General features: G+C 44.0%; 2 protein-coding genes across 2 annotated transcripts; one reads left to right on the top strand and one right to left on the bottom strand.

Moving 5' to 3' along the window:
• Positions 1–245: 245 nt before the first annotated feature.
• Positions 246–3,670, top strand: LOC125039979 (galactose-3-O-sulfotransferase 4-like). The gene is made up of 7 exons (XM_047634385.1): positions 246–328; positions 462–557; positions 1,113–1,265; positions 1,679–1,838; positions 2,011–2,100; positions 2,201–2,838; positions 3,580–3,670. The coding sequence occupies exons 1-7, from the start codon at positions 324–326 to the stop codon at positions 3,668–3,670; spliced, it is 1,233 nt and encodes a 410-aa protein (XP_047490341.1). The 5' UTR covers positions 246–323.
• Positions 3,671–10,529: 6,859 nt separating this feature from the next.
• On the bottom strand, positions 10,530–11,571 carry LOC125039978. The gene is made up of 3 exons (XM_047634383.1): positions 11,532–11,571; positions 11,028–11,488; positions 10,530–10,928 (listed from the first exon to the last, which is right to left on the bottom strand). The coding sequence occupies exons 1-3, from the start codon at positions 11,569–11,571 to the stop codon at positions 10,530–10,532; spliced, it is 900 nt and encodes a 299-aa protein (XP_047490339.1).
• Between the last annotated feature and the right edge of the window lie 1,830 nt (positions 11,572–13,401).

The following is a 13,401-nucleotide window of genomic DNA, read 5'->3' as shown; positions in this document are numbered from 1 at the left end:
GTGCATGCGTGCGTGCGTGCGTGCGTGCGTGCGTGTGTGCGTGCGTGCGTGTGTGTATGCATAATTCATATACCGTAAATTACAGCATATTATTAGAAGGGACAGTCCATGAACATGCTCTTCCTTTTTTATAACTATGCTTAACTATGTATACCTGCCGTATCATCTGTCTTCTCATCTTTAAAATTACTGTCACAATTGCATCATGAAGACTTCGTATATGAATTGCATCATTATAACTTCAATATAATTATCCGCAGTACAATCGGCACACCAATTTTCTCGTACGTCTGCCAACGGAGCGGCCGGTATACGAATTCATCATGAGGTACATAATTATTTGTTTCATGAACATTTGAATGCTAAGTAAAGCATTTCAATGTATATAATTTGTTTCTTCACACGTCAAGTATAATTATTTTATTCATTACTGTTTTATTTATTCATATTTTAATACGCAGGTGGGCGAGTCGTGTATTAGCCGTCCTTGCTACAGTGAGTTTTCTGATCTACCCCACCGTTCGCTTCGCAAACCTTCGACCAGTGCAGCAAGAACGGTTAGTTTCGTATCAGAGAGAGATTTCATAATAAACCTGTAAATTGGCGAACTACTGATTGTACTGAAACCAGACCGTTATATGTATATATATATATATATATATTGATTTTTTAATTCAAACTACCCCTATAATTCCCAGTACTTCCGTGGCAACAGAGAGTATTATAGACCGCGAAGTTAAGTAGATTGTTTGGTATAGCTCCTTCAAGGTCTAGGCTTTTGCGAGACGAAGATATGTCAGAATTTTCAGTTTATCGCTACTACAGTATAGCTGTTTTCATTCATGACCCATCTTATACAGTAAATGCCTTAACCGGACATGTGGCATCAAGAGTTTAAGAATGGAAATATTTGTCTTTTGAATAAGGAGAGGTTGTACAGAATGGGAAGATATGGCCAGGGAGAGAGTTGAAGGACTGGCTGTGAAAAATAAACAGTGTGCGCATGGTCAGCATGTATCGTCAATAGATTGCTAACTCATACGTGCGATTCGTTTGGGAATACCAATGACAGCAGATTCTCTTCTTTCTTTTGTCTATGTCTTTAAATACAGAGCTGATGACTTAGCAGTAATGCAGTCGATGCCATCCCCTGGACCTGCAAGGAAGCTAGAAACCCCGGCGAGGTCGTGCGTTCCTCAGAACTCCGTGTACTTCCTCAAGACCCCGAAGTGCGCCTCCACAACCCTTTCAAGGAGTTTCACCGCGTGAGTAAAGGGTATGGAAAGGTACACAGACATTGGTGAGTAAAGGGTATGGAAAGGTACTCAGACATTAGTGAATAAAGGGTATGGAGAGCTATATAGAATTTGGTGAGTAAAGGTGGTAAAAGGATGTAGAAGACAGAGACGAAAGTGAATTTAGGAAACACAGAATAGGTGAGGAGAAAAAGACGGGAGTGGAATGGAGAAATGTGAGGGTAAAGAAAAAGAGAGAGAGTGAAGGAGAAAGATCACATAAATAGAAAGAGTATTTATATGACTGTAAATTAATAGAAAGAGCATTCATATGACTGTAAAGGAATCGAAAGAGTATTCATTTGACTGTAAATGAATGATAAATCTATCAGAAAAGAAAATCCTGTGTCACTTATCCACGTGCATAAATATATTCCAATCAGGTATGGTGTCAAACACGGCCTGACCTTCGCTCTGCCCGTCAGATGCGGACCGATACCTATATCTCCAAAGATTTTGCCGCCTGAGTATCATGGGTCCCCCGACGGCCGATACCACATGGTCGTGTCCCACACGCAGTTCAACAAGGAGGGAGCAGAGCAGGTAAGTCTGTCCTATAACTGATTCGCAACTTCATCTAAGAATTTCTTACATATATTCTTTGCAAACTACTGCACCTCAGGCTGAAGCAATTAACGCTTGTCAGTCTGTAAGGTAATCAAATTAATTTTTTACTCAACTGTACTTGCTACAAATCACTGGTTTGATTTTGCAGGTGATGAAGGAATCAGCCAAATATGTTGCAACCATCCGGGAACCAGCATCACGTTTTGAGTCCAATTGGTATTACGGAAACTATGAAAAGGTCAGTGTGTAATTAGGTGCACAAGTCAGGTGTTCACACCTTTATCTATATGTATATGATTCTCACTGCAATAATAAGTTGTTATTGTTTTTTCTCACAGAAACTGAACATGACTCTTACTGCTTTCCTTAAAGCGTCTCGATATACACGAGGACATAAAAGTCATTTCAATAAGATTGCGGATTATTTTGGAGTCAAAGACCCACGCGATGACGTACCAGAAGGTGAAGTACTTAGCAAGACGAAATGGCTGAATGAGAGGTTCGACCTGGTGATGGTTACTGAGAGGTTCGACGAGTCGGTGGTCCTTCTGAAGCATCTCATGTGCTGGAACACCGAGGACGTCGCTTACATCAGGGCCCATGTTGCGAGTCCCGAATACAAGGCCGAGCTCTCGGAGGCGCAGAAGGACAGGCTTCGGCAGCTGAACAGGCAGGATGTTCTTCTGTACAAGTTCTTCAGGGAAATCTTCGAGGAGAAAGTCAAGGCCTTCGGCGAGGAAAGGATGCAGAGGGAAGTCGAGGAACTTCGCCAAGCGAACGCTCGACTCATCAACGACTGTAGAGATGAACTCACTGAGAAGAGAAGGACTGTGAAAACCTGGAAAGTAACGAACAACTCGAACGCTTGTAAAATGAGTCCAATGAATGATATAGATCTACATTCCCAGCTGAGGGAAAGGCAAAGGATATGGGTATCTAGTAACTTGACTTACGACCTGTTAACATGGACTTTTACGTAAGTGAACGAGGGAGTCGGAGATTGGGAATTTTCTTACTCGAATTATTTAATAAAATTGTTTCCCCTAATTATCTTACTTGCTTCCTCGTCTTCTTATATTTTGTTCCGCTAGTACGGGAGAATAATTTAAAAGATGATTGTTCAGTAATTTGATTTTTTCTCTCAATCCTACAATCTAATCTTAAAATGTCCAAAGCCTTCTCTACAGGAAATCTTCAGGAGATTTAAAAGATTTCGAGAAATGATTTTTTTTTTTCTGAATACCTACCAGAACATTATATTAATTTGTTTCGCTTTTATTCGTGCTATTTCATGTGTTCGCCTCTATTTGGATGTAAATACACTCTTGTAAATACGGGATACACTGATGTTCATATGTGTAAATTTAGGTATACCATTATACATGTGTGTGTGTGAAAATAAGTACATGTAAACTTGTTCACGCCAGGAAAAGCGTGTATATGAGTGTGTAAAAGTGAGGACATGTAAACGTGTGTATATGCGTAAGATTGTTTGTATAAACTTGTATAAATGGGTCTGTCCATGTACATTCATGTGTAGAAGCCATTTTTAAAAAGTTTATTATCCTGAGGTTTCTACTACATGTGTTTGAGTGTGTGTATATATGTAAATTCACAGTGGAATGCAATATTATTGTTTTTAAGGAAATTCTCCCTGAGTGACGTCTGGATATGATGGAGAGTGATGCCGTAAGTCTTGGCGCCCCTCTTATTTCAGAAAGATCTTGAACGGAGTCGTCGAGGCGGAAATGCCCTTGAACCACGGCATCTTGCAGCCGCGTTTCCCGACCGAGGGCGAGTCAGATTAACTTATCTGAAATTTATTGTTGCTAACATTAGTTAACTCCATGATTATTGGGGCAATTAGTTTGTATATATATTGCACTTGCTGGAGCAGCAAGGACAAGGTTGTGTTTGAGCAATCTTTTACATGCCAGTTAGGATATTGCTAGACGTGAGCATTTAAGTTAACCGAAGGTTTACAAGGTTTTACATTGGCCAGCACCAGCCAGAGATACCCCATTCCTTTTTTTTTCTCTTTTTTTAAGCTTAAGTAATTTTTGTGTATCCGTTCCTTCAGAACGACATTTATTTTTTGTCGCATTTATATGTTTATGTACCCGAGGTGCTTTACTTTTAATTTATTTTTAATCATGAGGTCAAGAACAGCATAGCCAGACCCATTTTCTTAAGGGATATGAGCCTGGGGCATGGTACTGTCTCCACACAGGGGAAGTGAACGGGCCCCCTCCCTCCTCCTTTCGGCCCCAAGCCGCCATCCTCTGCTTGGGTGGATGGTAGTTCGGGCTTCCCCTCGATAGAAAGCCTTACACTATATCAATGCGGCATTGCATTATTCCATATATATATATATATATACACACAATATATTTATATATATATATATATATATATATATATATATATCAGTATATCTGACTTCGGTTTCGAATTTCTAAATCAATTTCCACCGAGTGCACACGGGGAGTGTGTGTAAAACCTCGCTATCATTAGTTATGTATGAGAAGATAGGTAATGTCTATGGAGCTAGTTAGATCCTATGTGGCGGGTGAAGAGTTTAAATTCTGGGAACTTGTTCAACGTGAACTGCACATGCCTTTCCAGCCTTATTTAATTTGCTGAAGGAATGCGAAGAAGTATTATTCCAGACTGGGTTGTGTGTGATATATTTCCTTTATTCCACCGTAGTGTCTCCATGTGATTCACCATTAATTGAAACGATATTTATTATTATATTCTTTAGTGTTATCATATTAGTCGTCAATATTCCATTATTATTAACTTTATCTATTTTGTTATTGTTATATTTTTTATCATTATTATTGTTATTATTACTACTATTTCTATTCTTAAAACCATTACTACCATTACTATTAATATCGTCATCAGATCCATCATTATTATTGCTGTTATCATTATGATCATGAAATGAAAGAGAGACTAGTAAAGCAAGGATGACTGACAGTGTTAGCTCTCAGATGGCAGTGACAATGCTTTGGTTGACATATGACCTGCAGGGGTATGCTAATTGGAACTGACATGGCATTTATTGCTTGAGGAGGACAGGGAGGGGATGTTACTGTGGAAAGGAGATTGTGAGGCATACTGTCAAGTTCGTTTTACACACAAAATATTTTGCCCTACAAACACCTTGAAGGCTTGACTTGACTATTATTCCATAAATGTTAACTTATGGAATAATAGTCAAACACTGTATCGTACTGAATTATATTGATCAGATTCCTGTGTTAATTTTCATAATATAAATGAAGTGTTGATAAATTGCCTATACCAATTACAATTGGTATAGGCATTATCACTTTGGCAACCTCACATAACATAATGTTGCCAGGTGTGGAGAACACTTGCATCATTATCACTCTTTTGCAACCTCACATAAAATAATGTTACCAGGTGTGGAGAACACTTAACGTATCATTTGACCCAGTTGTACATATGCTTATATGTTTAATTTCTGAAATGTCAGGTATCCTTTCCCTGTTCGGCCCTAAAAAAAGAAAGAAAAAAAAGTATATATATGTATTGTAATCTTAGAATAAAAAAATAAAAAAAATAAAGAGGACTTTATGTTTAGTTGCGTCGTCAGCATAATAAAAAAAAAAATGCATAGGAAACATATTAGAATAAAAATATCAAAATAGGTTGATATAGATAATGGAATTATCCGCAGCAGAGGGTGCTGGCAGTAAGCTTAATTTTTTGCTGCTACGACGAATATGTTATGGTGTGAATCCCTCCCTAACGCTTTATCTCGAACCGACAGCCACATCACGAAACAGCTCACGTGTAGCTAAAACAGGCAGGCTTTGAAACAGCCGAAAATCTTTCTAGGTGATGCAACCTAAAGTCGCTGGACGGCGCAAATTGGTCGCTGTTTAGTAACCGCGATAGCAATTTAAGGGTTAAATTTGTCTTACAAAACACAGATATAAACGTGCAACCTTATTGACTTTTACAGACTCAACAAAAACAATATTTGATAGGATTTAATACATTATAGAGATTCAGGGGTTGACGGTTATAGGTGTCTTCTTTAGAAAAATAAAAAGGCATGTTCTTATTCTTCTTGCAAATGATTAAAGTTTCGCATTTTCAAGATAATAATCGACTAAAAGTCGTCATGCTCTGCCGATGTAGTGTAGTCATTAATTTACGACTCCACCACAACTTCTCAAGTTCCACCTCCCATTTGCAGCCAGTTAAAACACCCCTTAAGATTGCAAAAGAGACAACGTTAAGGTTTCCTTACACTAGAAGACTAGTGTAAGGTTATATGAGAGAGGAACCCAAAAGAGGCCACCCGTGAGGCGGGAAGCTTCAGGCTTAGGGGCCAAGGAAAATGAGGGGGCCCCGTTCGTTCCTCGAAAAAGGGGGTGAGGGGACCAGACTGAAAGCTCAGAACCCACACGACCTCACAAGCCAATTATCCCCGGATATGCAGGCCTACCAGGAGCGTGACCAATACGAAGAAGCAGGACAAAAACAAACAAAATCTAATATGAACAAAAAGAACCGTGCAGAAGGCACCAAAGTAAAACAAACTAATAAGTAAGAGACAATTGCCAGAGAGGCTTAAGAAAAACAAAGCATGCCAGAAGGGCTTAAAAACAATAAAAAGAACTAACATCTAAGATAAAACAAGTAAAAGGTAAAATGAGTGAAAAAGTAAAAGTAAAAGGACAAGTGAAAGACGAGTAAAAGGTGTGAGATTTAATAAAAGTAGAAAGTCAAAGGACAAAATAAAAGTAAGAAAACATTCAGAGAAAGTAAAAAGTATAAGTCGAAGGAGCACACATGGTTCAAGTAAAAGGGGCAGTACAACCTTGTTTCGGTATCCACGGTGTAAAATCCAGACAGGTAAATCCAAAGGGTAGTCAAAGCACAGTCAGAGTATCCACTTCCTTTATTCAACATGAAAGTGGGGGTTACATTACCCCCCGCGGACGTCGGCGTAGCACATAAATAACATAAACCAATAAATAAGAATTTTTATAATAAAAGAAAAATATACAAAAGATAAAAGTAGTCACAAAAACAATTAAACGTTAAAAGAAATCATCAAAGAATTATAATTATGGTAAAACAAGACTTAAAAGAATTTGCTGCGATTCATTAATGAAAATCTTAAAACAAGTAACTTTCTCTCGCCTTAAAAGATAGATTAAAAGGATGAATAAGTAAAATGAAACCATACAAAAATAAAGCGGAGCTTAAAATACAAGAGATAAATAAACACGTGAAAAGAAAGATGCAGTCGCAGCAGATGTGTATGTTTGTTATCCGCACATCATCAAAATCTTTATAAACCATGTATGGATAACTAAGGATCTCAAAGTTTATTTAAAAACATACAAAAGGGTGTAAATAAAAGTAAAATACATGTAAAAATAAGAGCCAGCGTGGTACAGATATAAAATGCGTAAAAAGGAGGCTGGCAGAGGGAAGTGGTCCGGCTGTGCTCGACTCGCCCTGTGGATTTCGGCAGGATGCTGGGTAGGATAGGGATAGGATGGGAGTAGGAGAGGATAGGATTAAAGCTAGAAGGTAGGGTAAACGGGAAAAAGGAATGGAAAAGTGGGAAATTAGCGTAGAAGCAGAAGGAAGTGACAAAGCGAAGGAACAAGAAGAGGGTGCGAATAAGAGGGGTACGAGGGGTAGGACAGGGATAGGATGGAGGCAGGATAGAGTAGTGATAGAGATAAGAGGTAGAACAAGCAAGGACAATGAGAAAAAGAGATAGAAGCTACCGTGGAAGTAGAGAGAGAAGAGAAAAAGCGAGGGGACAGGAAGAGGGTGCGGATAAGGGGACGAGAGGGATAGAAGGATAGGAGCAAGGAAGGGGGGGGGATAGGTAGTGGGTATAGGGGGGGGGAAGGAGGTTGAAAACCTCACAACCCTCCCATACCACGGGGTCGGAGAGGACATCGGAGACACACCTGGAAATAGAAACAAGGAAGGCCTGAGCCCGATTATTTGCCTCAAAAGTTACGGGTGCATGTTCAGCTGGCTGTGCATGACACACATCACTGAACACACAAAACACAAGTAAATAAACTGAACAGTAAAAACAGTAAAATGAAAGTAAAACACAAAACAAACACACGCTGGTGACTAAAAGCAGCCCAGCCACGAGATGGGGCCGGATAAAGAAGCCACAGCCCTGAACAGCTACACGTCTGGAGCAGGGGCAGCACTGGAGGACGGTTCCTGGGTCACATCATCAGCATCAGGTCCACTAGTGAAGTCGGCTGGTCCATCTGGATCAACGTCCTCAACATCAGGGTCCTGGGAAGTGTCAATGGGAACATCTGCATCAAAGTCAGGAACATCTGATGCTTCTGATACTGCGTCGTCCTCATCTTCCGATGCATAACACAGCTCCTGGGATGTCTTGAAAGGCTTTAGGTGGTTGAGATGCGCTCTCAGTCGTACATCTGTGTGGACATCTCCCACTTCAAAGGTCAGTGGTCCAAGTTGAGGAACAACTCTTGCAGGTCCTCGCCACTTTCTTGTTAATGGCGGTAGTGAACCAGTACGGTGCCTGTGCTCGTAATACCAGATGAGCGAGCCCACCTCTGGCAGGAATTGTTCTCTTGTGCCTCGATTTAGGTACCTTCCATAGGTCTGTCTGGACTGTTTAGAAGCGGTGACAGCTGCTTGTCTGGCTGCCTGGAGTCATTCTTGCAGGTTGAGATTTTCAGCAAACACTGCTTCATTTGTCAGACCAATTGGAAAATTGGCATGCCGGCCAGTCAGGAGATACAAAGGCTGTTCATGGGTTGTCCTGTGGATAGCAGAGTTTATCTGCAATCTAAGTTCAGGAATGAACTGGTGCCAGATCCTTGGTCTATGCTCCACCAAAGCAGTCAGAGCTGATTTGACGACACGATTGGTGCGCTCTATCATCCCGTTGGCCTGGAGATGATAGAGGATGGTGTAGTGGTGACTGGCATGCATCATCAAGACAAGCTCCTTGAAGATACCACTGGTAAACTGCACCCCATTATCCGTCTGGATAACTCTTGGTGGGCCAAATAAGGTAACCCAATGGTCAACAAAGGCACGATGGATGTTAACGTCTGTTGACTTCCTCAGGGGCACAAACTGCAGCCATCTTGAGTGTTGATCAATGATGGACAGTGCATAGCGAACTGGGATGGTAGGTCCAAAGTCCATCAGTTCCATGGAGACACGCTCTAGAGGAAACTGGGCCAAGGGGGTCTCTCCCATTGGCACTCTCTGGGGGTTGCCTCTCGACTGCTGACACACAGGACAGTTAACATACTCCCTACAGTCCTTCAACATGTTGGTCCAGTAATACATCGACCTGGCATTGTCATAGGTCCGCTGAACTCCAGGGTGAGAAGCAAGAGGTGGTAAATGGGATGCCTTCAATGCAGAGTTCTTTAAGGATGTGGGAACAACAAGCTGGTAACAGATTTTGTCTGGAAGATGTCTAAGCCTGTATAGGATACCTTCCTTGATCTCAAATTCATCCAAGGAAAGTGGCCACTTTTTCTTTGGGACTGTACCGTCAAGCAGATAATGTCACAGGTTAGCAAGTTGAGGATCTTCCATCTGCTTTCTAGCAAGGACCTCAGGAGAGAGTTCAGTGATGGCCAGACCTGAAACTTGATAGCTAGGTGAAACCTCTAGCAGAGCAATATGTCTTGAGAGCAAGTCCGGGACAAAATTGGTAGGTCCCTCTTTGTAACGGATGTTGAAGCTGTAGAATGAAAGATCATGAGCATAGTGGGTCATCCGTGGAGACTTGGTTTTCCGAGAAAAGACATGTACCAATGGTCTATGGTCAGTATAAATTGTGAAGTGCCGTCCATAGAGGTAGGAGTCGAAGATCCTGACACCTTCAACCACACTGAGGGCTTCCAGGTCAATGGCAGGATATCTGGATTCAGCAGCTCGTAACTTGCGGCTGAAATAGGCAATGGCATGGGGTGCATTGTCATCTGACCTTTGCATAAGGCAAGAACCAATTGTGTTTGAGTTACATACAGACGCTTCCTCCAACTCCTGGCTAAAATCTGGCTGACGAAGAACTGGTGCAGTGGTAAGACGGTCCCTTAGCTCCTGAAACGCCTGCTGTTGACCAGTTCCCCAAGACCATTTCTGATTCTTCTTATGGAGCAAGTGCAGTGGAGAAGAAATGGTTGCGTAGCCAGGAATGTGCTTCCTGAAGAACCCGGTGCACCCTAAGAAACGGCGTACCTCACGGACATTACGTGGTGCTGGAATTTTGGCAATTGCTGCCACCTTATCCTGGTTGGGAAGGACTCCTTCTGGACTGATGGTGAATCCCAAGAAGTCTGTCGTAGTAGCAGCAAAATGGCATTTCTTCATGTTTAGTTTCAGTCCAGCTGCTGAGAGGAGCTGAAGTGTTTCTTTCAGGTCTTGCAGGTGCTGGAGGTATCCACGGCTATAGATGACAATGTCGTCTAGGTAGCATAGAGTGTGCTTACCCAAAACAGGAGAAAGGAGGACATTCATGGTGCGTTGGAAGGTGGTTGGCGCGGTTGAGAGACCGAAGGGAAGACGGCAGAAGGTAAACAGCCGGTACCCATCGGAGAAGGCAGTCTTGGGCCTATCAGAGGGCTCCACCTCAACTGCCTAATGGGCTGCACGGGCATCTAGTGTGGTGAATGTGTCAGTGGGACCCAATTCGTCGATGAGAGCGTCGATCCTGGGAAGTGGGTAAGTGTCCTTCTTGGTGACAGCGTTGAGGCCACGATAATCAACGCAGAAACGAAGACTGCCATCCTTCTTCTTAACTAAGACCACTGGGCTCAGCCAAGGACTACATGAAGCCTCGATGACACCTGATTGCAGCATGGAGTCACACTGCTGCCGGATGGTCTCCTTAGTAGACTGTGGCAACCTCCATTGACGGACACGAACCGGTTTGGCGTCCTCAGTATCAATCTGATGGCGGATCCCGGGTATGTGGCCAACAGTCTCTTTTCCCCCATCAAAAAGCTCCTGGAACTGCTCCAACAGCTGGTCAAGTTCCTGTCACTGATGCTCCGGTAAATGACTAAGGTCAGTTATACTATTAGCTTCATTGTCATCACCTGGTTCTACAACAGCTTCGCATGTGGCAACAGCTACAGAGGTTGGTAAGAAAGCACCCTCGATATCCCAATCTTCTTCTGGAATGTCTGGTAAATAGGCGGAGAAGTCGTCCCATTCCATCTCGGGTTCAACAGCTTCAGATAACAAGGAGGATTCAGTGAAGTGCTTCGGCTCTGTGATGGCAGAAGCAGTTGTGAATGTGCTCTCCTCTTCAGTTTGAAATGTAGACCTCGGCTCTGTCATGGCAGAGGTAGATGAACATCCTAGGCCTTGAGCTACTCGAGTTCCTGGACTGACAGGACACCTGTCTTGCCCGGCAGCAGCAATACCTGTAGACCCAGGGGCTGTATGGATCCTATCCTCGGTGAAATCGAGTTCCTCCTCAAAGCCAGTCCTGACAGGAGGTACATGATTCCTGGCAGCTGTGTCCCTGAAGGTTGATTGTGCCCGTGGCTGGTCAGGCTTCTTGACGGACTGGGGAGCACTGTAGACCTCTCCTAAAGGTGTGACAGTCCCAAGTCATGTACCCTGTTTCAATACTAATGGCCGTGAAGTGTGATTCAGGGCCCATATGGAGCATCGTCGTCGAGTGGCGGTCGTAACAAGGTGCGGTGGGGTTAGGTCATCAGTCACAGCAGGTGTAAAACGACATCTCCATCTGTCTGTCCAAGGCGAGAGATGTAGCCTTCTAGAAAGCAACCTGAATGTGGCGGGATCTCAGTAGGTCGTGCAAGGTGTACTGCAGCTTCTGGTGGAGTAGATGGTCGGATGGGCCTTTGAAGTCCAGTACGAACATCAGCTAGGTCTGAGTCAACCAGGCTAATCTGCAGGGAATGAGCATCGGTATACAGGAGCGACAACTCACAGCCTCCTAGAATCAGTAGTCCATAAGATGACTCGGCTTCAAACTGTAAGGTGAAGTCTAGGCGTCGCAAGAAGTCTGTCCCAAGGAGAACATCACCGTGGAACGAAAGGTCAGCTACTATCGCGCGGTGAAGTAACATGAGATCCTTGCTGATGTTAAACGAGAGCGTAACCTCTGCTGCTGGATGGAAAGGATCTCCTGAGACACCTTGGAGAGTCTTGCTAGAAGTGTGATGTCGGAACTTGTTTGATGGATCTATCACTTCTAAGGTACTAGGCTTGACCAGAGTAACCTGAGACCCAGTGTCAATGAAGCAGAAGAGAGTCTTCCCATCAACACTGAGTGCCACGACTGGCCGTCCGCCGACTGCTGGAGTACTCACTGCTGCTGCTTGCAACTGCTCTGTCTGGACTGCGATAGAGCGTGTGTGGGTTCCCTCCTGAGAAGTTGCCAGTGAAGCTGGGAACCCTTCCTTCCTGGCCTCTCGGAAAGGGGCACTCACGAGAGAGGTGACCGCTTCTACTACACCGGAAACAAGAGTAGGCTGAGGGTGATGGTTGGCGGGCGGCAGCCCTGCATTTCCAGGTGCTGTGGGTTGAACTTTGATGGTATTCACACCATACGTTACGCCGTGATGTTGGAGGTAAGGACAGAGGCCGAGCAGGTGAAGGTGATGCAGCTAGAGGAAACAGGTCATAGCGGTCTCACGCACGGGGTGGACGGTCTGGGGTGCGACATCGAACCTGGTACTCCTCTTCCTGCAGGTCATTTGGAGACTGGTAGCGAGTGTAGAGCTGGATGCCATACCTTGAGTTCCAGAGCTTCTGGGCGGTTTCTGCCAGCTGGATTGGCGAGCAATCATCCTTGAGAACAAGGAGATCCCGCAAAGTGGACGGTAATCCAGCAAGGAAGACCCGCCTGATCAGCTCTGAAGGCTCTCCAACAGCTCCTCGGTGGTCCCGGTAGCCTTGGAAGACCGACGCCTCCACCTCAAGGAAGAAGTCCATTGGAGCCTGCCTTTCACTCATACCGTGATCGTAGAGCACTTTGAAAAAATCAGAGGCAGTATACGTGCCTCTGATTTGATGATGGTCTCCGCTCTGCCCCGACAACTTGCTCTTGCAGCCTGGATGTATGTATCATCGGTTGGGGGCCTTACCAGGTTTTCAATAGCCCGAATGTAGCTCTCCACCTCCTGGTTTCTTTTCAGGGGCTCACAAGCAGAGGTTTCCCCCTTGAAATGAGGTATAGAGTCGCGGGACACCAGATACGGGATTGCATCTCTGGAAGGCAGTTGGCATCGAAGGTGGTCTTGTGCTGGCTCCTCGCCATACCTTGTGCGTGACGGTGTGGTCAGTCTTGCGGCTGGCTCAGGGAATGTCTGGTTAGCCTCCCGGGCTGCTTCCACTCTTCTGCACACCGGCGGTTGCTGACCATCTAGCTGCCTCTGTAAAAGAGCCTGCTCTTGCAGTTGCAGACGACTCTCCCTCTCCTCCAGTTGCCGCTGCCATTCCCGGAGGTCTTCTCTGGTAGCTGCTTGGTGAA

The sequence above is a fragment of the Penaeus chinensis genome, chromosome 28 (genome assembly GCF_019202785.1).
Source record: "Penaeus chinensis breed Huanghai No. 1 chromosome 28, ASM1920278v2, whole genome shotgun sequence".
Taxonomy (NCBI): Eukaryota; Metazoa; Arthropoda; class Malacostraca; order Decapoda; family Penaeidae; genus Penaeus; species Penaeus chinensis.
The sequence above is the reverse complement of the archived record's forward strand: the minus strand, read 5'-3'. Positions and strand labels throughout refer to the sequence as shown.